Below are 26,626 nucleotides of genomic sequence, written 5' to 3' on the forward strand. Positions count from 1 at the left end.
CTACAAAGTAAACAAAAACAGAATGCTGGACGACAGCAAAGACTTACTGTGGAGCAAAGACAGCGTCCACAAAGTACATCCGAACATGACATGACAATCAACAATGTCCCCACAAAGAAGGATAAAAACAACTGAAATATTCTTGATTGCTAAAACAAAGTAGATGCGGGAAATATCGGTCAAAGCAAGACATGAAACTGCTACAGGAAAATACCAAAAACAGAGAAAAAGCCACCAAAATAGGAGCGCAAGACAAGAACTAAAACACTACACACAGGAAAACAGCAATAAACTCCAAATAAGTCAGGGTGTGATGTGACAGTTGGTGACAGTACACCTACTTTGAGACAAGAGCTATAGCATGCTTGGTTATGGTTTGAATTCATATCCAACACTTGCGACAACGACTTTTTACTGTCAGCTGAGTTTCGTTTTTTAATGATTTCTGATGGTGGTGTGCCTCCGCATTTTTTCAACGCAAAAAATGTACCTTGGCTCAAAAAAGGTTGAAAAACACTGACCTATACTGTAATATTGTACATGGTAATTGTTATATACTGTATATATTATATAAAAATATCAGAATCAGAAGAGTTTTTATTGCCATTGTTTGAGAACGGGTTCACAAACTAGGAATTTTACTTGCCGCAATCGTGCAACATAAAACACATATAACACAGATAATATAATGTATCAGTATATACCATTAAAGTTAAATTAAAGTACCAATGATTGTCACACATACACTAGGTGTGGTGAAATGTGTCCTCTGCATTTGACCCATCACCTTGTTCACCCCCTGGGAGTTGAGGGGAGGAGCAATCAGGAGCAGTGGCCACACCCAGGAATCATTTTGGTGATTTAACCCCTAATTCCAACCGTTGATGCTGAGTGCCAAGCAAGGAGGTAATGGGTCCTATTTTTTATAGTCTTTGGTATGACTCGGCCGGGGTTTGAACTCACAACCTACCGATCTCAGGGCAGACACTCTAACCACTAGTATATATAATATGTTAATATTACATATATGTTATATTTTATATAGCTACTATGGTACATGTTTTTGTCTCCTTTATACCTGCATTATCCTTTCCATCCTTACACTTTCCATCCTTTGTAACTGAGCTACTTTGTGTCCTGGGCATGACGTTAAAGTGCATCCGGCAGTGGAGGCTCCTTTATGGGGTCATGGGGCACTAGGAGGTTAACCCCTTTACAACTGTTACCCCAGGTGGCCCTTGGCAAAGGCCTAGTACCTGACTGCCGCCTAGCCAGGGATACGGTGAAGACCTCAACGGCGGAGCAGGCGGAGCAGGCGGAAGACATTAGATTTAAGAACTACCACAACGGCTGCGATGGCGGTAGAAGGCTGCAGCAGAAAAAGGGTCCCCGGTCGTCTTGAACTCTATGCCACTGGACCCTGACCCGATTTCTGTCAAGGATCGTGTGGTGACTGTCTGTGCACCAGTCTCCCCCATACTTGCCAACCTTGAGACCTCCGAAATAGGGGGGTTGAGGTGGGGGGGCGGGGTTGGGGTTTGGTGGTAGCAGGGGTGTATATTGTAGCGTCCTGGAAGAGTTAGTGCTGCAAGGGGTTCTGGGTATTTGTTCTGTTGTGTTTATGTTGTGTTACGGTGCGGATGTTCTCCCGAAATGTGTTTGTCATTCTGGTTTTGTGTGGGTTCACAGTGTGGCGCATATTTGTAACAGTTAAAGTTGTTTATACGGCCACCCTCAGTGTGACCTGTATGACTGTTGATCAACTATGCCTTGCAATCACTTGTGTGTGTAAAAGCCGCATATATTATGTGACTGGGCTGGCACGCTGTTTGTATGGAGAAATAACGGACGTGACGACAGGTTGTAGAGGACGCTAAAGGTAGTGCCTTTAAGGCACGCCCCCAATATTATTGTCCGGGTGGAAATCGGGAGAAATTCGGGAGATTTTCGGGAGGAGCACTGAAATTCGTGAGTCTCCCGGGAAAAGCGGGAGGGTTGGCAAGTATGGTCTACCCACGTTAAACAAAGTCACGCACAGGCATCCTCCATAAAGGGATACACCCCAACCGGGAGGATCGTCATACTAGTTCAAGTGACCGCCGATGATGATGACTGTGTGGAACAATTTCCCTTGTGGATCAATAAAGTTTGTCTAAGTCTAATGTGTGATCAGTGAGTATCTATTGATTGATTTATTGATTGAAACTTTTATTAGTAGATTGCACAGTACATATTCCGTACAATTACCACCAAATGGTAACACCCGAATAAGTTTTTCAACTTGTTTAAGTCGGGGTCCACGTAAATCAATTCATGGTACAAATATATACTATCATCATAATACAGTCATCACACAAGTTAATCATCAGAGTATATACATTGAATTATTTACATTATTTACAATCCGGGGATTTGATTATTTACATTTGGTTATTTACAATCCGGGGAGGTGGGATGTGGAGGGGGGGAGGGTGTTAGTCAAGGGTTGAAGTTGACTGGAGGTGTTCTTTTAGTCCGGTTTTGAAGGAGGATAGAGATGCCCTTTCTTTTACACTTGTTGGGAGTGCATTCCACATTGATGTGGCATAGAAGGAGAATGAGTTAAGACCTTTGTTAGATCGGAATCTGGGTTTAACGTGGTTAGTGGAGCTCCCCCTGGTGTTGTGGTTATGGCGGTCATTTACGTTATGGAAGTAGTTTGACATGTACTTCGGTATCAGGGAGGTGCAGCGGATTTTATAGACTAGGCTCAGTGCAAGTTGTTTTAATCTGTCCTATAGTGAGTGTATTTTTTTTTTTTTAAACGGATTTAACATGCATAGGGACTTGATTGATTGATTAAGACTTTTATTAGTGGATTGCACAGTACAGTACATATCCCGTACAATTGACCACTAAATGGTAACACCCGAATAAGTTTTTCAACTTTTTTAAGTCGGGGTCCACGTTAATCAATTCATGAACAAGCGGTATAAATGGATGGACATATAACGAAACAATACTTTCGCACAAGACGCCTGCGTGTGTATGGAGCACCTTTACCATACATTGATGTATACATTATGTGTAGAATTGAGTTTGATGCGAACGCGTTGAAGCAGAAGTTAACTAGCTTGATAACATAACCTGAATGTTTAGTTAGACGTCAAGTCGAGCAAAACAACTTGACGTAGAATCACAATAAGCTACGGGGGACACTGAGAGAACCGACGCCGCGGTCCACTGCTACCAGACAGGGGGAAAACAAAATCAGCACTAATTTGGTGAAATAACCTTGGACGACAAAATACGGAGGCTAACCAATCATTAGCCGGCCAATGTTTAGCAATGTGCGCGGCTAACCAAAGTGGTGCGGAAAGCTAACTATGAGCTAACCTAGCTTAGCTTATTTTAGCTTAGCTTATTTTAGGTTTACAAGCTACTCGGTGGCCAAAAATGAGACCAACAAAACACACAGCATGATTCGGGGAACTTACCAAACTTCCAATTCAGATGTTGCTGTGTCGCCGTGGCGCCAAACAAAGCGGACCGTGAGATTTCTCAAGCGAGAGCGGTCGTTTGTCTGCGGCTGGCCGACTCTCAGTGGGCTCAGCCGGAGCGAACAGTTCTGTCATTTGCTGTCATCACGAGGACAACACGCATGCGCAGTGCTTGTTAAGGCCATATTGCGGTCCATCAGGCCTCTAATGCAGTGGTCCCCAACCACCGGGCGGTCCGTGGATCGATTGGTACCGAACCGCACAAGAAATAAAACAATTAAAAAAATAAAAATTAAAAAAACATTTTTATTTTTTATTTTTTATTAAATCAACATAAAAAACACAAGATACACTTACAATTAGTGCACCATCCCAAAAAACCTCCCTTCCCCAACACTCATTCACACTCATTCGCACAAAAGTGTCGTTTCTTTCTGTTATTAATATTTCTGGTTCCTACATTATATATCAATATAGATCAATACAGTCTGCAGGGATACAGTCCGTAAGCACACATGATTGTATTTTTTTATGACAAAAACAAACAAAAAAACACACAAATTTGGGACAAATTTTCAAGCGGTTACAAAAAGGTTGGGGACCACTGCTCTAATGGACATTAGAACACTTTATATATTTTTTTAAACGTGTCTATCTTTTTTCACAAATCCTTGTGATACTCCCAGGTATATTTTAAGCATCTCGGGGCATAATAGTGTCATCATTATTTTTGCATTGTCCTTCTAACCAATGACATAATATCTACATCTGAGCTGTTGAAATTGTTAACTAAATTTTTTTGGTGTCATTGTAAATACCAAATTTCCGATGAATAACTATTTATTCATCGATAAACTCTTTAACTCAATGATTTTTCATTTTGCTGCATCGATTAAAAAACTGTAATACACACTGTCTTCCACAAGATGGTGGTCTAATCATCCAAACGACGTATAGCTTACACACAACACATTACAATAAAAAAATATGAATAATATGAACTATTTAGGGCATTGATTTACAATAAAAATTACATTTCAACTTTTTTTTTCTAAATACTGTATTTTTATTTTTATTTTTTTGCATAAAAACAGCAAACACCAAAGGTTGTAATAATCAAAAAGTAGAATAGATAGAATAGAATAGAAAGTACTTTATTGATCCCTGGGGGAAATTCAGCACCACAGTTCGCTAACAATAGACAAGAATAATAATAAATAATGTAATATATATAATATATTATATATATATAATATATAAATAATATAAATATTTTCTACATATACTACATATACTCATTTAAGTGCAGTCAAGAAGGAACATATGCATTATACAGTCTGATGGCTGTTGGTGTGAAGGACCTATGGTTGGTATGAAGTAGATGGTTATGTTAAAGTTAAAGTACCAATGATTGTCACACACACACTAGATGTGGTGAAATTATTCTCTGCATTTGACCTATCACCCTTGATCACCCCCTGGGAGGTGAGGGGAGCAGTGAGCAGCAGCGGTGGCTGCGCCCGGGAATAATTTTTGGTGATTTAACCCCCAATTCCGGGGCCAGCACGGTTGTACAGGGGTTAGTGCATGTGCCTCACAATACGAAGGTCCTGAGTAGTCCTGGGTTCAAACCCGGGCTCAGGATCTTTCTGTGTGGAGTTTGCATGTTCTCCCCGTGACTGCGTGGGTTCCCTCTGGGTACTCCGGCTTCTTCCAACCTCCAAAGACATGCACCTGTGGATAGGTTGATTGGCAACACTAAATTGGCCCTAGTGTGTGAATGTTGTCTGTCTATCTGTGTTGGCCCTGGCGACTTGTCCAGGGTGTACACCGCCTTCCGCCCGAATGCAGCTGAGATAGGCTCTAGGACCCCCCGTGACAGAATGGGACAAGCGGTAGAAAATGGATGGATGGATGGATAGCCCCCCAATTCCAACCCTTGATGCTGAGTGCCAAGCAGGGAAGTAATGGGTCCCATTTTTATAGTCTTTGGTATGACTCGGCCGGGGTTTGAACTCACGACCTACCGATCTCAGGACGGACACTCTAACCCCAAAAATCATAAAGAACAATTACCAAGTATGTGTGTGTGGTGGTGGTGGGGGGATGGGGGCTGGGGAGGTGGGGTGCGGTGAGAAACCATGAGGTCACTTGTTCAATTCCATTTATTATATATCTATATATATATGTTATAAACATCACAAAATATAAATTTCTAAGATCTTGCACAAAGATATAATCCAGTAAAAGAGCAGATTTAGCTTAGTCAGCAATGAGAGTGAAAGCAGGCATATACAGTGCTGCAGATAATTTATGAACGTTCTCATCATTTATATTTAAATAAAAATAAAAAACAAGTTTTACAACACAAGGAATGATTCCACATTAATAATACATAATTATTCTTCAATATATTTCATTGTTGCTCTTCGATTGCATATTGTCTAAAACAAACTGAAGTGTTAGTTTGTATTATTCAATATCGTCTATCACATTTATAACTTTGTCTTCTTTAAAAGTGTGTTATAAGCAACATTAATAATAAAATACCTTGATAAAAAATATCATGCCTTGAAGAAAATAAATCCGTCATTTTAAAGGGTTGTTAAATCAACCTCTTACACCTGGAGAAAAACTTTTAATCTATACATTAATTTAATATAGTCCTAAATGAAGGCCACCTTCCAACAAAGCAATTTACTCAAGCATGACACAATCCAAAATTCTTACTGAGGTGGAAAACTAAAAGGCTGTGTCGATTGTACTTCATTTTCTATTAAACATGAACTAATACAGCCACACAAATACAGTTTACTAAATAAATGAATATACACCCAATACTTAACAGTTGTTATTACGATTGCAGGGTATAATACAAACAAGAGATATGAGAAAACATTTCAAAGGGACTTCTATTAAATGAGACATGTCATGTGTCTATTATATGAATGCAAGATGATGTGCGTATCCTGCAAATGTGCTTCATTATACACCGTTGAGCAGGAATGTATTAATGATAAATAATACACGTTCACATCTTTAACACCAAAGTTGTTGTGCTGTGCCCAGTTTACATGCAATCTATTAACTTGCAGGAGAATAAAAACTGTGAGCATGTGCAAAAGGTCAACGAGGCAGAAAGGGGAAGTGGCCAAATGCAAATATTTTGTCAGTCTTCAATTTCTCAAAACTCATGTATTTACAATAGGCACATAAAGTGCGACTGACTTATAATCACTCTTCTCCATTGCGTTTTAAATAATATCATCCAAGAGATTGGGGGTGCCCACCCAGTCCAATGTCCTCGGCTCTGACGCGGCCATGATCATGCACATGAACTGTTTTCCTGTTCTCTTATCTATTGGGTAAATAGTTGTTGGAGTGAACCTCGTGTTGGTTTCCACAAACTCACATAGCTGATTATAGATTTTGGGATACTCATGACGAAGGAAGACTCCCCTAATCCTGAGCTCACGCTGAATGTTGACAAAGCACACCTCTCTGGCTTTTCTTCCCTCCTCACCCTCCTGATCAATGTCTGGTGTTCCTGGAGGTGGGGTGAGGATAAGAGTTTCCATTTCACTGTCCTTCTTCACTATCTTTTTGTCCGGGCTTGAAGAAGCCAAGGATACCTTTGCATATTTTCGAACTGTCGGTGTTTGGACCCTTGGTGACGGTCTGTTAGGCACGAGTTCACCGACAGCTACGGATACATTCAAGAGGAAACATTCACTGGTGTCATATTCATTACCCGCCTGCTGCAGATCCTTGCAGTATTCACCCAAGTTGTCCTTAAAGCCATCTAGCTCTCTGAGAGATAGGTATGTGGGGGACATGACGAGGCTCTCAAGCCCAACTTCCAGAAAATGAGCAGCCGTCTCTGGATTGGGGAAACCCAAAAAGAGGACACCTCTGCCTCTAGAAAGGTACCCGGCTTTTGCGATACGAGAGAAGGCTTTATGAATCTCTGCATTTTCTCTGCAGAACTTGAGTGTGTGCCTACAGACACTACTCACACGGCCGTACAGACAGTTTTCTTTGTGGGTCTCCCAATCATCCCTGCGGCAGTTTCGTGAGCAGTAAAACGTGTAGCAACTGTGACATGATTTGTAGTACAAGCATGCATTGAACATATTCTCAGAACGCTTGCACTTGTTGTTAGCACACACCATTGTTTCATCTTCCCCCACACTGTGGTCCGGAGAACATTCTTCTGCACTTCTTTGTAAAGCATCGCATCCACTATCCAGGTCTTTGATTGTGTCAGGACTGGATTTAGAAGAAGGGAGCTGAGTATTCAAACATTCAAGATTTTCAATCTCAGAAGATCCCTTGACTTTTTCATTATCTTCAGTAATCAGTTGTTTAAGCTGATCCAGAAAGTCCCCACTAGACTTCCTGCTGGTTGGTGGCTTGTAATCAACAACCAAGTCAGCTAACAACTCATCAAGCTGCTCCAGACTCTGCTGAAGGGAGACATTGTTGCGTTTCCTTTCTTTGGTCATTTCTGTTGTGTTGAATGACTTCTTGACGTCTATCACTCTTGGAGCAGCTTTCTTTTCATTGTCTAGGGTATTCCAGTTGACAGGGTGCACGCCAAGCCGCTCATTGTTGCCTGCGCATATGTCATTGTCTGTTATGGTAATCTCGGGGGTCACAAACCAGTGGCTGCTTTTAGTATTCTTCCACGGATTGCTAGATCCTCTCTCTAAAGAGGTCTCGGAGAGGGACAAGGCAGCGTAGCGCTTTGGTGAACTGGATAGGTTAAGGATAACAGGTTGAGATGTGACACTGGGAGAGGACCCGTGCCTTGCTTGGTAAAACAGGTTCTCATAGCTTCGGCCACGAGGCACTGATTGCTCTTTCTTATGTTGGGGATAAAGAATATTGTCCCAAGACTTTGAATGGTTTTTAGCCTCTGTCCCTAATCTACTTGTCTCTGTGCCATAGTTACTATACCATGGTGGTACACCAGGCTCTGTCCTTACCCTCGGTGGGGTGAGCTGAGAACTCTGGTTGGAATAACCAGATATACTTGAGCGATACCAGTCTTCTGAAAAAGCCTGTGACATGCGGGGTCGGCGACGGCCTTCCGTGTGGCATTGCCTCAATGGAAAGTACCGCTCCTCGTGAGAGTTAAACGGCTTGTTATAATACAAATTAGTGCAACTTTGGTGGTATGGATTGAAGCGGTGATCATCGCCATAGTAAGAGCTGGTGGGGGTTTGAGAAAAGTATGACCCTGCCTCACTTGTAGAATAGGGTGTGCTATATACAGAGTGTGCCGGTTCTTGATTAGAAAAAGGGTCTGTGTAATATGACCTGAGAGGCAGGGTATGCACCCATCGATTCCTTGGATCGTACTGACTAGTCATAGTACTACCACGGCTGGCTAAACTGGATCTATCATCCTGAAAGTAAGCCCTAGGATAAGGATGTACTGGATATCGAACAGGGTCCTCAGTGTAAAAAAATTTAGTGGGGATGTTCGGGTTGGAGTAAGCTCTTTGTTCCTGATTTAGATATGGTGTTGTTTGCGAGGGCATTCTGTACATGTCGAGATGCTGGTAAGATAGGGGAGACATGCTGGTGGTGTAGTGATATCCTTGTCTAAAATCCCCACTGTAGCATTCACTTGGAGTCGGTGTGGGTGAGGAGATAATATGCCGAGGGACATACACACCCCGGCTGCTACCGGCCTGCGAGTATCGCTGCCAAGCGTGACGTTCAGGGCGCAGGTTGGGAATCTGTCTGGATGTGTGTTGAAGTACAGCAGCATCTGGTTTGATGTCCACACGGCACCTGACATGAGGGGTTGTCACTGGTTTGTCTGATTTACCCTCGTCAAAACAATCAGATACATAAAGAGGGGGTTGCAGTTTGATTGGGTGGACCTCGTTCAAAAAAGCCCTATTGGAGGAATAAGCTTCTCTTTGTGTCGCAGAGGTCCTGAAAGTATCTAACGGTGGCTGTGGGGCGACCTTGTCCTTGTTGATCTCCAGAGGGGACACTGAGATGGGCACAGGAGTGAGCGTGGATTTGATTCTTGGAGCACTTCTCGATCTTTTTCTATTTACCGAATCTGACCATGTGAGATGGCCGCTTTTCTCTTGGCTGGCGTGTTGCTGAACGTGCCTGGAGTTAAACAGATCTGGAGATGAAAAGTGAAGATGTCCTCGTTGATCTGCTCCGTTCCATGTTAGGTCTTTGTTTGATATCTGCTGCTCTGCTCGCTTAAAAGGGTACTCCATTGGTGAAGAGACTGACTGTGGGTCGTCCAGTGATTCAAGAAAGTCAAAGCTGCGGCAGTGTCTTTTGTTTATGATTTCTGGTTTGTCAATCATCTTCAAGTCACATTGCAAAAAAGAGTGATGAGGAAGGACGTGTTTGGTGGTTGGATACAAAGGAACATTCCGTAGAGTTGTTGCCAGTAGATCAGGTGGATGTGTTCGGGTCATCTTAATGGAACTCCAAAGCCCTCCATTCAGTGTGACATTAAAACAACCTGAGGACGGAAACAGAGTGAAAATAAGTTTTTCCACCTGCAACTTTATCCAAATCCTCACCAGAATGTACTAAAGAGCAGGTTCTATCTCAAGGCCTACACAGTTTTGTATCTTTTACTCAATCCTTATATTATAGCGTATGTCCTGTATTTTTCGGATTATAAATCACTCCGGAGTATAAATCGCACCGGCCGAAAATGCATAATAAAGAAGGAAAAAAACATATATACGTCGCACTGGAGTATAAGTCGCATGTTTGGGGGAAATATATTTGATAAAATCCAACACCAAGAATAGACATTTGAAAGGCAATTTAAAATAAATAAAGAATAGTGAACAACGGGCTGTTAAGTGTACGTTATATGACGCAAATTAATTTATATTCATCTCCTTGGCAACTACCTGGGTGTAATTTCACACATAAATCGCTCCAGAGTATAAATTGCACCCCCGGCCAAACTATGAAAAAAACTGTGATTTATAATCCGAAAAATACGGTAATTGATCTAATTTTTGTTGTGTTTTCATTGTGAATATTTCGATGCTTTGGCAGCTTGAATTTTCCCTCATTTAACTTTTTTTGAATTTTAACAACATAGAAAAAATACACAAATAATAAGTAATCTTTTCTGCAAAAAATTCCATAACGTAATACCTGGGTTTTTTTTGTATATTTTTAATTTTAGTTGTCTTAATAATTCAGATTATAAATCGCTCCGGAGTATAAGTCGCACCGGCCGAAAATGCATAATAAAGAAGGAAAAAAACATATATACGTCGCACTGGAGTATAAATCGCATTTTTGGGGGAAATTTTTTTGATAAAACCGAACACCAAGAATAGACATTTGAAAGGCAATTTAAAATAAATATAGAATAGTGAACAACAGGCTGAATAAGTGTACGTTATATGATGCATAAATAACCAACTGAGAACGTGCCTGGTATGTTAACGTAACATATTATGGTAAGAGTCATTGATTTTTATTATATATGGCAGATTTGAAAACAAACAAAAAAGTGTTGATTTTCATTCAAATATTGCCATAAAATTGGATTTTGTGCTGTTTTCCTTTTACGGATTTTTATTTTTCCAGATAAACACAAAAATCGAATATACGTTCATCCAAAATGCAAAAATGCGTGGTTATCTGCGTGACGACAAATTAAACCGGAAGCCGTATTTTAGCTTTTCCTTTGTGTTTAGCATGTTTTTAGCATAACGGTAACATCTTTGTTCAGCAGGAGTCCTATTGTCGTTTTTTTAAAAGTGTCATTAAATAGTTGTCCAACTTTTGTTTCAGAAATGAAAATGGAAAAATTGTCCCGAAATTAGTTTTTTTGATTTGCATTTAAGAATTGGAAATAGAATGAACGGAAGGTACACGGACCCATTAACGAACCACCAGATTTTGAAATGAAATTACCGTATAAGTCGCTCCGGAGTATAAGTCGCACCGGCCAAAAATGCATAATAAAGAAGGAAAAAAACATATATAAGTCGCACTGGAGTATAAGTCGCATTTTTGGGGGAAATATATTTGATAAAACCCAACACCAAGAATAGACATTTGAAAGGCAATTTAAAATAAATATAGAATACTGAACAACAGGCTGAATAAGTGTACGTTATATGAGGCATAAATAACCAACTGAGAACGTGCCTGGTATCTTAACGTAACATATTATGGTAAGAGTCATTCAAATAACTATAACATATAGAACATGCTATACGTTTACCAAACAATCTGTCACTTCTAATCACTAAATCCGATGCAATCTTATACGTCTAGTCTCTTACGTGAATGAGCTAAATAATATTATTTGATATTTTACGGTAATGTGTTAATAATTTCACACATAAGTCGCTCCGGAGTATAAGTCGCACCCCTGGCCAAACTATGAAAAAAACTGTGACTTATAGTCCGAAAAAAACGGTATTTACTGTTATAATAACATAATAGCCATCAAATCACCAATGCTAATTGTGATCTACTGTAAGTAAGGATTCGCTAGGGAGGCGTTTTGCGTGAAGAAACATATCCATCCATCCATCCATCCATTTTCTACCGCTTGTCCCCTTCAGGGTCGCGGGGGGTGCTGGACCCTATCTAGGCTGCATTCGTAAAATATAAATGAATGAACAGTGCGCTTCATATGAAATTCTACCACAAACGTACCTCTAACTGCTTCCTATATATAATGGCAAAAGTCCTCATATAGCCACACTGGTTTCCGTGGCGCACAGCATCACTGCTAAGTCAAGGGAACTGTGTTTGAATCCTGGTCAGAGTTGACTTTGGAAGTAATGATGTTAAACTTTTTTTTTTTTTTTTAGCTAAGACAATCTAATTACTGAACAATTTATTTCCCATGAATCCGTTTTAGTACAAAACATGCATCAAATTGATTGATGGATTAAAAAATAATGAAAATGTATTCACATAAATAAAAAAGTGTGATAAAAATGTGTAATGGAGAACATAATTTAGCCTGGAGTAGTCATGGTGACAGGACTACCTCATGTTATACCAATGACAGTTAAGGCAAGTGAGGTTGCATTAAGGTCCTTGTACCTTCCGTTCATTCTATTTCCAATTCTTAAACGCAAATCAAAAAACAAAATTAGAGACGTTTTTTGATTTTTATTATACATGGCAGATTTGAAAACAAACAAAAAAGTGTTGATTTTCATTCAAAAATTGCCATAAAATTGGATTTTGTGCTGTTTTCCTTTTACGGATTTTTATTTTTCCAGATAAACACAAAAATCGTATATACGTTCATCCAAAATGCAAAAATGTGTGGTTATCTGCGTGATGACAAATTGAACCAGAAGCCGCATTTGAGCTTTTCCTTTGCGTTTAGCATGTTTTTAGCATAACGGTAACATATTTGTTCAGCAGGAGTCCGATTGTAGTTTTTAAAAAGTGTCATTAAATAGTTGTCCAACTTTTGTTTCAGAAATGAAAATGGAAAAAATGGCCCGAAATTTGTTTTTTTCATTTGCATTTAAGAATTGGAAATAGAATGAACGGAAGGTACACGGACCCATTAACGAATCACCAGATTTTGAAATGAAATTATGTAAAAAATGAAGTATTTAAAGTCGTCATGTTCGTTTTTTTTTTATTTTTATTATTACTATTATTTTTTTAAATTAATTTATTAATTTATTATTATTGTTGCAATTCTTATTGTTTTTTTATTTTTATTTCAATCAATCAATCAATCGGTTGCATGTTATCCATTTCTTATGTATCAATTCAGACACAGTTTAAGCACCGGCACCGTTTTTAAAGTACCAGTTTGGTACTGGAATTGATTCAAATGGAAATGATAACTAAGACCTTTGCACTTAGATTTAATATTCCTATCACATTTTGAAGTTGTAGGTTCTATAATGATTGCAAACAAACTAATAGACTAATTATGTTACAATGTGACAAATATTCACTGTTAGCCATGAAGAAGCACACTTTCAGCTGATTACAATCTGGATTGAAAATGCAGCGTGACAACAAACCCATCGACTGCTTTAATAAATGAACAAAAAATGTAATGAAAAAATCTTTACTGTGGGGGTTTAGAATATTTATTGATTCCTATATTTCTTAGGTATGATAAAAACAAAACAAGCCACTTTACCAAAAGACCATAATGCACACATAGCCTTTCTTGATGGCACTCACCCACAAGCTAACCCCGAGCTGCCATCTGTTCATCGTGATACACGAGAACTGACCAGCCATGTCCCTGCCATGTCTCGCCAGCACACCTAAATATCACGCCTGCTCACACACAAACAATCCCAAAAGCCAAACCTGCAGTGCTGTGTATTTCTTCTTCTAAAATACACTTGTGCAAATATATCATCAGTGTTTCCCACGCATTCATGTATTTGTGGCGGCCCGCCACGAAATAATTACATCCGCCACAAATTTTAAAAAAAAAAAATAAAAAAAATATATTTGTATTATTTTATTTTTTTTTGTCCTGTCCAGCTTCTCAGGCAAATCATATAGTTGATGTAGATGCCCATATAGGCTGTTCAGATTTACTTTACAAAAGAGAAGTGTGGGATACTTCTCTTGTTGCCTTATTTGTATTTGACCACTACTGTTTTCTGTTTATTTGTTACTGACTGTGGCAGGACACCTCTGCCTCTGTTTCACTTTATGTTGCTGGTAAATAATATGGTTGTAGTAGTAGGCTAAAGTTAAATTATTTAGTATGCACTAATTAAAGGGGCAGAGCTTTAAGAGACATTTTAGCTTTTATATTTTATAAGATATATTTTTTGTAAGAACCACAATTAATAAATATATTTCAGTGAATAAGTTATTGTTCAAATCTGTATATAAATATGTACATAAAGTGTTGTAATTATATTATAAAATGGATGAATGGATGGACGTTTAAAACAAAACTGTTATTATTAATTAGTAAGTATAAATTTTTTGAGCCTTTTTAAAGAAAATCATATCATTGTAGTAAATTATGCAAATTACTCGACGATGTCATGTTGACCCCGCCCATAGCCACGCCCCTACCGCCACAGGTATCTTGGCAGTTTATGGGAAACACTGATCATTGTTCAATAAATAAAAATTAGTTGTAAAGAGATACCAAATTCTGTACTTTTATAGGTACTGATCGGATTATGTTGTTTACGACCAGGTACTATTCACGTAAAACCAGACAGTGCCATATTTCAATACCTTTGTTGCTTGTAACGTTATGTCCGGTTGTAGTCTCGGCACCAACTCAATGACTTGGTGGGAACACAAGCACTCAAGCCATACTGTAGTGCGGGGGTCAGCAACCCGTGGCTCTATAGCCACATGCGGCTCTTTAGCGGCGCCCTGGTGGCTCCATGGAGCTTTTTCAAAAATGTATAGAAATGGAAAAAAAATGGGGTGGAAAATATATTTTTTGTTGTAACATGGTTTCTGTAGGAGGAAAAACACAACACAAACCTTCCTAATTGTTAGAAAGCCCACTGTTTGATATGTTTGTGTTTATGCTTCGCTGATGAGAATATTTGGCGAGCGCCGTTTTGTCCAACTAATTTCAGTGGCCCTTGAACTCACCGTTGTGTGGACTGTGACTCAACAGTTTGTTTACATGTACGACTTCCTCCGACGCTGCCACAGAAAGACGTGCTTCATGCCACTCCTTTTTTGTCTCATTTTGTCCACCAAACATTTTATACTGTGCGTGAATGCACACAGGTGAGCTTTGTTGATATAATTGACTTGAGTGCTAATCAGGCATATTTACATCATTTGCTGAATTTCTCCCAGGGATCAATAAAGTACTTTCTATTCTATTATATTTTATGTGTTGCCATCATTATAACACTTATATAAGTCTTTTAATTTTCTTTGCGGCTCCAGACAGATTACTTTTTTGTATCTTTGGTCCAATATGGCTCTTTCAACATTTTGGGTTGCCGACCCCTGCTGTAGTGTCTCTATCCTCTTAAGGCCCAAGCTGTTTGTTTACATGCTTTTTTTTAATTTCTCTTTGCTATTTGGGCTTATTGGACCCTAATTAGAATAAAAACTAAGAATCATATTGTGATATGATGTACTTTGTCCATAAGTACACAAACGGGTACTTCATGTTTAGTGACATGCTAATTCTTAGTTTTACACTTTTTTTTCCAAATTCCATTGTATGTTATACTCTTCTGACACCACCAGATGGCAGTATAAGTGTCCACATAAGCGGCCATAAGACCCCAATTCAGTAGTGTGCACACCTTTGGAAATAAGAGCTAAAAGGTGCTGTCCACGCATGTGGCCACTAAGCCTTTAGAGGCTATAGGTAATGTTGCAATTTTCCATGACAACAAAGCAAGCCTGCCCGATAGAAAACTCTCAAAAGTAAAAGTAAGGTTCCACTTTTCAAAATATGATACCTCAATGCTAATTAACGGTACATAGGATATACCACATACATGCTCAAGTGTAACATTAACGATTTGATATGGCAATTTTTAACTCCTCCAAAAATGGTAATGAAAACTACAACCATGATGCACGTCTCAATCAAACAGCATGTGTGTAATAAATACAATATTAACAGTATAAACACGTTGGACCTGATTTACTAAAGGTTTGCGTTAGAGATGTCCGATAATGGCTTTTTTGCCGATATCCGATATTCCGATATTGTCCAACTTTTAATTACCTATTCCGATATCAACCGATACCGACATATACAGTCGTGGAATGAACACATTATTATGCCTAATTTTGGTGTGATGCCCCGCTGGATGCATTAAACAATGTAACAAGGTTTTCCAAAATAAATCAACTCTAGTTATGGAAAAAAATGCCAACATGGCACTGCCATATTTATTATTGAAGTCACAAAGTGCATTATTTTTTTTAACATGCCTCAAAACAGCAGCTTGGAATTTGGGACATGCTCTCCCTGAGAGAGCATGAGGAGGTTGAGGTGGGCGGGGTTGGGGGGGGGCGGGGTTGAGGTGGAGGGTAGGGGGTAGCGGGGGGTGTATATTGTAGCGTCCCGGAAGAGTTAGTGCTGCAAGGGGTTCTGGGTATTTGTTCTGTTGTGTTTATGTTGTGTTACGGTGCGGATGTTCTACCGAAATGTGTTTGTCATTCTTGTTTGGTGTGGGTTCACAGTGTGGCGCATATTTGTAAAAGTGTTAAAGTTGTTTATACCGCTACCCTCAGTGTGACCTGTATGGCTGTTGACCAAGTATGCTTTGCATTCATGTGTGTATGTGAAAAGCCGTAGATATTATGTGACTGGGCCGGCACGCAAAGGCAGTGCCTTTAAGGTTTATTGGCGCTCTGTACTTCTCCCTACGTCCGTGTACACAGCGGCGTTTAAAATGGTCATATATTTTACTTTTTGAAACCGATACCGATCATTTTGAAACCGATACCGATAATTTCCGATATTACATTTTAAAGCATTTATTGTCCGATAATATCGGACTGCCGATATTATCGGAAAATTTGAGTAAAGCGTGAAATAAACGGACATAAAGTCAGACTATACGCAGATCAGGCGGCTGTGCGTAGGGCCCCATAATTTGTGGGGGGCCCTGTTGTGCGTCACGGGTGTGCTGGAGCCTATCCCAGCTCTATTCGGGCAGAAGTCGCCACCTCATCGCAGGGCCAACACAGATAGACAACATTCACACTCACATAGGGCCAATTTAGTGTTGCCAATCAACCTATCCCCAGGTGCATTTCATTTAATATTTTACCGTAAGTATATTCCTAGCCCCTTTCTGCTCTGTCACTGATGAAAAAAATATACTGTAATGGCAAATGACCTAATTACACATATTGTCCCACCCTGGCATACAGTGTTATTGCTGGGCTGGTAATCTGATGTACCGGGATTGAACCCGGTTGAAGATATGCTGCTCGATGCCTTGTTTTTATTGAATACTTAGGTCTACTAGGCTACTGTGTTTTAATGTTGGTCATTATGGTGGTATTTGGGGAGCCATAAGTGTTTTTTGAGGTGGTACTTGGTGAAAAAAGTTTCAGCCATTCTGACAATAAAATAAAACCTGCTCAGTGGCCTTGTGGTTAGTGTGTCCGCCCTGAGATCGGTAGGTTGTGAGTTCAAACCCCGGGCAAATCGTACCAAAGACTATAAAAATGGGACCCATTACCTCCCTGCTTGGCACTCAGCATCAAGGGTTGGAATTGGGGGTTAAATCACCAAAAATGATTCCCGGGCGCGGCCACTGCTGCTGCTCACTGCTCCCCTCACCTCCCAGGGGGTGGAACAAGGGGATGGGTCAAATGCAGAGGATGAGTTCACCACACCTAGTGTGTGTGTGTGACTATCAGTGGTGTTTTAACTTGGGGACGGCGTGGCGCAGTTGGGAGAGTGGCCGTGCCAGCAACCTGAGGGTTCCTGGTTCAATCCCCACCTTCTACCAAACTCGTCACGTCCGTTGTGTCCTTGAGCAAGACACTTCACCCTTGCTCCCCATGGGTCGTGGTTAGGGCCTTGCTCCCACCATCAGTGCGTGAATGCGGCACAGGTCCGGTGGCCATGGATGAAGTGCTGGCTGTCCAGAGTCGGGACCCGAGGTGGACCGCTCGCCTGTGCATCGGTTGGGGACATCTCTGCGCTGCTGACCCGTCTCCGCTCGGGATGGTCTCCTGCTGGCCCCACTATGGACTGGACTCTCACTATTACCGTATTTTTCGGACTATAAGTCGCAGTTTTTTTCATAGTTTGGCCGGGGGTGCGACTTATACTCAGGAGCGACTTATATGTGAAATTATTAACACATTACCGTAAAATATCAAATAATATTATGTAGCTCATTCACGTAAGAGACTAGACCAGGGGTCGGCAACCCGCGGCTCTAGAGCCGCATGAGGCTCTTTAGCGCCGCCCTAGTGGCTCTCTGGAGCTTTTTCAAAAATGTATGAAAAATGGAAAAAGACGACGGGAAAAAAATATATTTTTCGTTTTAATATGGTTTCTGTAGGAGGACAAACATGACACAAACCTCCCTAATTGTTATAAAGCACACTGTTTATATTAAACATGCTTCACTGATTCGAGTATTTGGCGAGCGCCGTTTTGTCCTACTAATTTTGGCGGTCCTTGAACTCACCATACTTTGTTTACATGTATAACTTTCTCCGACTTTCTAGGACGTGTTTTATGCCACTTCTTTTTCTGTCTCATTTTGTCCACCAGACTTTTAACGTTGTGCATTAATGCACAAAGGTGAGTTTTGTTGATGTTATTGACTTGTGTGGAGTGCTAATCAGACATATTTGGTCACTGCATGACTGCAAGCTAATCGATGCTAACATGCTATTTAGGCTAGCTATATGTACATATTGCCTCATTTGTAGCTATATTTGAGCTCATTTAATTTCCTTTAGGTCCTCTTAATTCAATTTATATCTCATGACACACTATCTGTATGTAATATGGCTTTGATTTTTTTGCGGCTCCAGACAAATTTAGTTTTTGTATTTTTGGTCCAATATGGCTCTTTCAACATTTTGGGTTGCCGACCCCTGGACTAGACGTATAAGATTTCATGGGATTTAGCGATTAGGAGTGACAGATTGTTTGGTAAACGTATAGCATGTTCTATATGTTATAGTTATTTGAATGACTCTTACCATAATATGTTACGTTAACATACCAGGCACGTTCTCAGTTGGTTATTTATGCCTCATATAACGTACACTTATTCAGCCTGTTGTTCACTATTCTTTATTTATTTTAAATTGCCTTTCAAATGTCTATTCTTGCTGTTGGGTTTTATCAAATAAATTTCCCCCAAAAAATGTGACTTATACTTCAGTGCGACTTATATATGTTTTTTTCCTTCTTTATTATGCATTTTCGGCCGGTGCGACTTATACTCCGGAGCGACTTATACTCCGAAAAATACGGTATGTTAGATCCACTATGGACTGGACTTTCTCAATATTATGCTAGACCCACTCGATGTCCATTGCATCCGGTTTCCCCTAGAGGGGAGGGGGTGGGGGGGTCACCCACATATGCGGTCCTCTCCAAGGTTTCTCATAGTCATTCGCATCGACGTCCCACTGGGTTGTGAGTTTTTCCTTGCCCTTATGTGGGCTCTGAACCGAGGATGTCGTTACGGCTTGTGCAGCCCTTTGAGACACTTGTGATTTAGGGCTATATGAACAAACATTGATTGGTACTGTTTTATTGTTAAAATGTGTGTAGAACGAACGACTGCTCAATTCCAGCACTTCCAACACATATATAAGTAGCAAAAATGTGTTGTTTCTCATTTTGCCTAAACCTACTTAAATGTAAGCTTACTCCTTATTCACGGTTAAATGCAGCCCCTCAATAGATGCACAAAACCTCTTTCTTTCATTCTTTCTGTGCTTTCTTTCTCACCCTTCAAGTTTTAAAATCGCATGCCACGTCCTGTCTCCATGGCTACAGCACCCTTCACCACACAAGGGCCAACAATCTCAGGGGGGTGCATGGAGGGGGGGGGGGCTGTTACAAATGGACCACGAATGTGATACTTGCAACATAAATGTGCTATTTAAATGAGTTTTATCATGTTTATTTTAAGCGTTTTCATTCTTAATGCATCTTTTTGCAGCTATTTTAGGAGGCCAAATGCAAAAGTTGTACTTCAGCATGATGTAGTGAGCTTAAAAGGGACTAGTTCGGAGGAAATGAAGTGTTTTTAGTTAAGCGCGGTCTTTATTTTTAGTGCTGCGGCACCATCGGCCCTGCGTGTAATTTGGCGCAAATGTGGCGCGAATGACATCATTTGCGCAATTTGCGCAGGGGGTACAAAACAGAAACTAGCAGTGGGGTTAAAAAAAAAATTTAAAAAAATAAAAAAATGCTCGACTTAAAGGGTGAGTTTGCAAAAAAAAATAGGGAAGATTCGAGTGAAGGACTCGACTTACCGTTGATCGGATGCGGAGACGACGGTGGTCGGAGGCGGTGTGTGTGTTGCTGCAGCCCGGCCGCACCTGACGGGAGCCAACATGCGTCAAGCGCTGCTCTTCACTGACGTCTTACATGTTGTCTGCTTCACCATCACATCGTCGGTAATGGGCGGGGGACACACGGTGTGTGTGCGTGTGTGTGCGCGCGCGCGTGTGAATGTGCGTGGGTGTGTTTTTGTGATGGCGGAAGGGGAGGGAGGCGTGACCGAGCATGCGTCGGGAGGCGTGGTCACGTACGCAAATTATGTTGAGGGGGGTTGGGGGTACTCTCAAGCGATGCAGTCTCATCCTTCATGATGATGCAGTTTTAGGAACAAAAATATACACACTGCATCTGCTATTAAGTCAGGGCTCGGCAAAAACCCGAAATGTTGAAAGAGTCGGTAGAGTGGCCGTGCCGGCAACTTGAGGGTTCCAGGTTCGAGCCCCGAGCATCCCAGTCACTGCCGTTGTGTCTTTGGGCAAGACACTTTACCCACCTACTCAGCGGCCTAGTGGTTAGAGCAGGCCTGGGCAATTATTTTGACTCGGGGGGCCAAATTTAATTTAAAAAAATGTGTCTGGGGGCCGGTATATCTATTTTTAGGAACACTAATATAAAACGTCACAGGAAACAATACGTGAAGCTAGGCGAACACACGTCTACAACGCTAAATATATCCTGTGGTGTACCTCAGGGATCAATACTAGGACCTAAATTATTCAATCTCTATATAAATGACATTTGTAAAGTTACAAAAGATTTAAAGTTAGTATTATTTGCGGATGATACAACAGCGTTTTGTTCAGGAGAGAACACACAGGAGATAATACAAATAATAACAGAAGAAATTAACAAATTAAAAAGATGGTTTGACAAAAACAGACTATCGTTGAATCTTAGTAAAACTAAAATAATGCTATTTGGTAATAGTAGAAGAGAAAGTCAAACACAAATACAAATAGACGGAATAGAAATTGAAAGAGTAAACGAAACCAAATTTCTAGGTATAATGATTGATGATAAATTGAACTGGAAATCTCACGTAAAAAATATACAACATAAAGTTGCAAGAAACACGTCAATAATGAATAAAGCAAAACATGTTCTAGACCAAAAATCCCTTCATATTCTCTACTGCTCACTAGTGTTACCATATCTGAGCTACTGTGTAGAAATATGGGGAAATAATTACAAAAGTACACTTCATTCATTAACGGTGTTACAAAAAAGATCAGTTAGAATAATACATCATGTTGGATATAGAGAACATACAAACCCTGTATTTATTGAATCAAAGATACTGAAATTCCACGACATAGTGAATTTGCAAACAGCTAAAATTATGCACAAAGCAAACTATAACCTGCTACCCAAGAATATACAACAATTCTTCTCAAAAAAAGAGGAGAAATATAACCTTAGAGAAAAACGTAACTTAAAACATTTGTTTGCACGTACAACACTTAAGACCTTCAGTATATCAGTATGTGGAATTCAATTATGGAATGGATTAAGCAAAGTAATCAAACAATGTACTAATATGATCCACTTCAAGAAACTCTTCAAACTTAAAGTGTTTACAAAGTACAAAGAAGAAGAACCATGACAAACATTCTCAATTTATTTCATCCATTCATTCAATCATTCTTAAAGTAATCTTACTTATCTCATTATATGAAATATGACTTACTTCACCAATTATTATTATTAAATTCTTACTATTATTTATTTATTTATTTTTATTGTGATTACTTATGGAGTTTATTGTGAATAAATTAAGAACAGGAAGTGAACAAAAAGTTTTAGCAACTGTTATGTAAAGAAAAGGGGTAGGATTAAATAAGCTCTGCTTCTTCCTACTCCTTTTCGAACATGTTGAAAAGAGAAACTGGAAATTGTGATGTATCATGTTGTATGCTTGCATGTTCGAAATAAACTCAAACTCAACTCAACTCAACTCAACAATAATAATAATAATAATAATAATAATAATAATAATAGATTTTATTTGTAAAAAAAAGCACTTTGTATTGAGTAAACAATCTCAAAGTGCTACAGTGTATTAAAAAATAATAATAATTAAGAAGATAATAAATGATAAATAAATAATGATAAATGGGTTATACTTGCATAGCGCTTTTCTACCTTCAAGGTACTCAAAGCGCTTTGACAGTATTTCCACATTCACCCATTCACACACACATTCACACACTGATGGCGGGAGCTGCCAGGCAAGGCGCTAACCAGCAGCCATCAGGAGCAAGGGTGAAGTGTCTTGCCCAAGGACACAACGGACGTGACTAGGATGGTAGAAGGTGGGGATTGAATCCCAGTAACCAGCAACCCTCCGATTGCTGGCCCAGCCACTCTACCAACTTCGCCAATATCTATTTTTAGGAACACTAATATAAAACGTCACAAAAATAATAATAATAATAATAATAATAGATTTTATTTGTAAAAAAGCACTTTGTATTGAGTAAACAATCTCAAAGTGCTACAGTGTATTAAAAAAAATAATAATTAAGAAGATAATGAGGAAATAAATACAAATAAAAACTGAAACAGCCAAATAGCTATAGCTAGTATGCACATATCTAAAAAAAAAAAAAAAAAAGGCTTTTTTAAAAGCATCCACAGTCTGTGGTGCCCTCAGGTGGTCAGGGAGAGCGTTCCACAGACTGGGAGCGGCGGAGCAGAAAGCCCGGTCTCCCATTGTCCGTAGCTTTGTCCTCGGAGGTTGGAGGAGGTTAGCCTTTACGGAGCGGAGGTGTCGTGTGGAGGTTTTGGGGGTGAGTAGTTCTTTGAGGTAGAGGGGGGCATTTCCATGGAGGCACTGGTGGGTTAGCGGGGAGACTTTGAATTCAATCCTGAGTGGAACAGGAAGCCAGTGAAGGGATTTGAGAATTGGGGTGATGTGGTCATATTTCCGCACTCTCACCAGGATCCTAGCAGCACTATTCTGTAAGTACTGCAGCTTCTGGATGTTCTTGCTGGGGATCCCGACAAGAAGCGTGTTGCAGTAGTCCAGCCTGGATTTTTTTTGATTGAATGCTAAAAACGTTTTGACAGACCGCCTTAAAAAACGGAATGGAATTGAAAATTTTTTTACTGAATGAGACACCCAGAATGTACATTAAAATAAAAAGTGTGGGATTTACAACATTAACTATGAACGATAAAACGCTGAATATTGACAACATATGAACGTCACACCCCCTCTCGATCGACATGTTTTACAATTAGGCGAAACGCAACAAAAATGCAACAAACACAGCGAAATATGAACGCGAAGAAAAGGAAAAAAAAAACATTTTCGATCTGATATATCTGATACATCACTAAGCTTTAGAACTTTATATCATGCAAAAGCGCAGATTCCAGCCATTGAAATACTTTGTTTAGTTCAAGACTTACGGTCATTTGAAAACATCACTGCACATCGTAATGGCAGCTACAGTTTTATCTTAAAGATCTAAAAAAAATATTTGGGAATATCCGGCGGGCCAGATTGAAAAGCTTAATGGGCCGCATGTGGCCCCCGGGCTTTAATTTGCCCAGGTCTGGGTTAGAGTGTCCGCCCTGAGATCGGTAGATGAGTTCAAACCCCGGCATACCAAAGACTATCAAAAATGGGACCCTTTACCTCCCTGCTTGGCACTCAGCATCAAGAGTTGGAATTAAAGGGTTAAATCACCAAAAATTATTCCCGGGCGCGGCTACTGCTGCTGCTCACTGCTGCTGCTCACTGCTCCCCTCACCTCCCAGGGGGTGATCAAGGGTGACGGGTCAAATGCAGAGAATAATTTCGCCACACCTAGTGTGTGTGTGACAATCATTGGTACTTTAACGTTAACTGCTCCCAGTGCCACCCACACTGGTTTAAATGTAACTTAGATATTGGGTTTCACTATGTAAAAGCGCTTTGAGTCACTAGAGAAAAGTGCTATATAAATATAATTCACTTCACCTCACGATAAGTGATATAATGAAGTTAACAAATGATATAAGCAGGGGTGTGTCGTCAGGGCCAGCAAGGCCTTCTCTGCTGGCCTACCATAAATCATGATCATAAATTAATAAAAGTTCATTTTATTTTTAATTTCCATCCATCCATTTTCTACCGCTTTAACGAACGGAGGACATTTAGTTAACAGACTGTTGCGATAGCCCAGGGGTGTCAAACTCATTTTAGATCGGGGGCCAAAATCTACTCCCAAGTGGGCCGGACTGGTAAAATCACGGCATGATAACTTAAAAATAGAGACAACTTCAGATTGTTTTCTCTGTTTAAAAATAGAACAAGCACATTCTGAAAATGTAGAAATCATAATGTTGTTGTTTTTTTACACTTACATGTTGCGGTTAATAGTATTCTATCTTTATTTTTTCGTTATTTATACTTTCTGAATAAAATATGTGATAAGGTTGATCAGTCAACTAATTGGTGTTAATTTTCAATCTATCAAGATAAAAAAATATCAAAATCAAATTACAGGATGTTATTGTCATGACGTGGACTGTGAGGGTTTTGTTTTCCCGAGATGCAAGAATTGGAGCGGACGTGGCGTGAAGGTAAAAACATCATTTAATTTTACTATAACATAAAGAACAAACTAAAGGCGCGGACAAGGCGGAAGTACAAACTTGGCTAAGAAAACAAAACTAGCACTTGGGCAAAAACTATGTACATGAAATAAATAACACTTGCTAACTGTGACATGAATAAACAAACACTTTCTTGAAAAGCATGGAACTATGGCATGGAACACGTAATCAATGGAGTAACAGGGATAACAGAGTTAATGTCGCCAGACAGACTGCCTGGCAACTGAAAGCTTAAATAATACCGACATGATTAGTGACAGGTGCGCGAGTGCAAAAAGGTGAGACAGGTGCGTGACATGAGGACAGGTGAAAACTAATGGGTTGTCATGGAAACAAAACAAAACAAGAGTGCACAAAGAGTCCAAAAACCAAACCGAACATAACCAAAACAAAACATGATCACACAGACATGACAGTTATTTATGTAGTTTGATTATTTTCCTCGACTGGTGCACTAACATCATGTGTATTTTTGTTTTTTTTTACATATGTAGCATTATCTACAAAGATACAAAGAATTGCTATCGGGACATCTAGTGGGCACATTTAGAACAGCAGTTTCTTTCATTCAAAAATTTCGGCTCATATTTGTACTTCGCAAACTCCTCCCGCGGGCCGGATAAAACCTGTTCGCAGGCCTGACGTTTGACACCCCTGCAATAGCCGATCAGATCACGAGTTTAAGACAGTAGCCCATCTAGGTAGCCTTACGTTGAACATGGCTGTGATTGGATACTCACTTGGGTAGTGGAGAAATCAGCGGCACTCACTTTTTTTAACCAACAAAGAAGCCGAGTAAAATGTTGATTAGGTGGCAGATATATATTTGCAAGAAGGATATTTAAAGAGGGACTAGATCTTGTGAAACGAGGTCGGCCGACCCAGGAAACGAGTTAAGCTGTCATGGCGGTGAAATGGTTTGCCCGCCACTTCAACCAACAATCAACCAACAATCAACCAACTACGAGCGTTACCAATGGCTTTCCAAATTGTTCAAATATATTTTTACACATTTAATTAGATTTTTTTACAATATTTTAGTTTTGACACTACCACGTCCGATGCGGGTTTATTGATTTTTAAATGCGCCAAAAAATAGCCCGTTTTGTATTAAGAAATTGAGGTGATTCAATGCCCAGTAGTGCGCAAGTGTGTTTCTCTATAGTGTTTTTCAAGCCGTGGTCATGTGGGGACATAAATTAATGTATTTTGGAAATTATTTTTGGTGATTTAACCCCCAATTCCAACCCTTGATGCTGAGTGCCAAGCAGGGAGGTAATGGGTCCAATTTCTATAGTCTTTGGTGTGACTCGGCCGGGGTTTGAACTCACAACCTACCGATCTCAGGGCGGACACTCTAATGGATTTATAACAATCCGTGCAAGCTGGGTAACATTTGCTGTGGTCTGGAACAACATGGCACCCAAACAACTATCAGAAATGCAGCCAATATTACATACATAATATGTCATGAGACACGCAGATATAAATTAAACACACAGAGGACATAGAAAACTAAATGAGCTCAAATATACCTACAAGTGAGGCATAATGATGCAATATG

At 39.8% G+C, this 26,626-nt stretch overlaps 2 protein-coding genes across 7 annotated transcripts in view; both read right to left on the bottom strand.

Moving 5' to 3' along the window:
- Nucleotides 1–3,639, bottom strand: part of gapvd1 (GTPase activating protein and VPS9 domains 1) — a 52,029-nt gene extending 48,390 nt beyond the window's left edge. For 3 of the 6 annotated variants that reach the window (XM_062051126.1, XM_062051128.1, XM_062051123.1), the window contains exon 1: nt 3,477–3,639. The gene's annotated coding sequence lies outside the window, so the exon portion shown is untranslated. The remainder of the gene's footprint in view (nt 1–3,476) is intronic. The other 3 variants (XM_062051127.1, XM_062051125.1, XM_062051124.1) reach the window with 1 other exon arrangement.
- Nucleotides 3,640–4,610: 971 nt separating this feature from the next.
- unm_hu7912 (un-named hu7912) lies at nt 4,611–20,579 on the bottom strand. The gene is made up of 2 exons (XM_062051130.1): nt 20,430–20,579; nt 4,611–9,984 (listed from the first exon to the last, which is right to left on the bottom strand). The coding sequence occupies exon 2, from the start codon at nt 9,935–9,937 to the stop codon at nt 6,734–6,736; it is 3,204 nt and encodes a 1,067-aa protein (XP_061907114.1). The 5' UTR covers nt 9,938–9,984; nt 20,430–20,579; the 3' UTR covers nt 4,611–6,733.
- Between the last annotated feature and the right edge of the window lie 6,047 nt (nt 20,580–26,626).

Source organism: Entelurus aequoreus, linkage group LG06 (assembly GCF_033978785.1).
Source record: "Entelurus aequoreus isolate RoL-2023_Sb linkage group LG06, RoL_Eaeq_v1.1, whole genome shotgun sequence".
Taxonomy (NCBI): Eukaryota; Metazoa; Chordata; class Actinopteri; order Syngnathiformes; family Syngnathidae; genus Entelurus; species Entelurus aequoreus.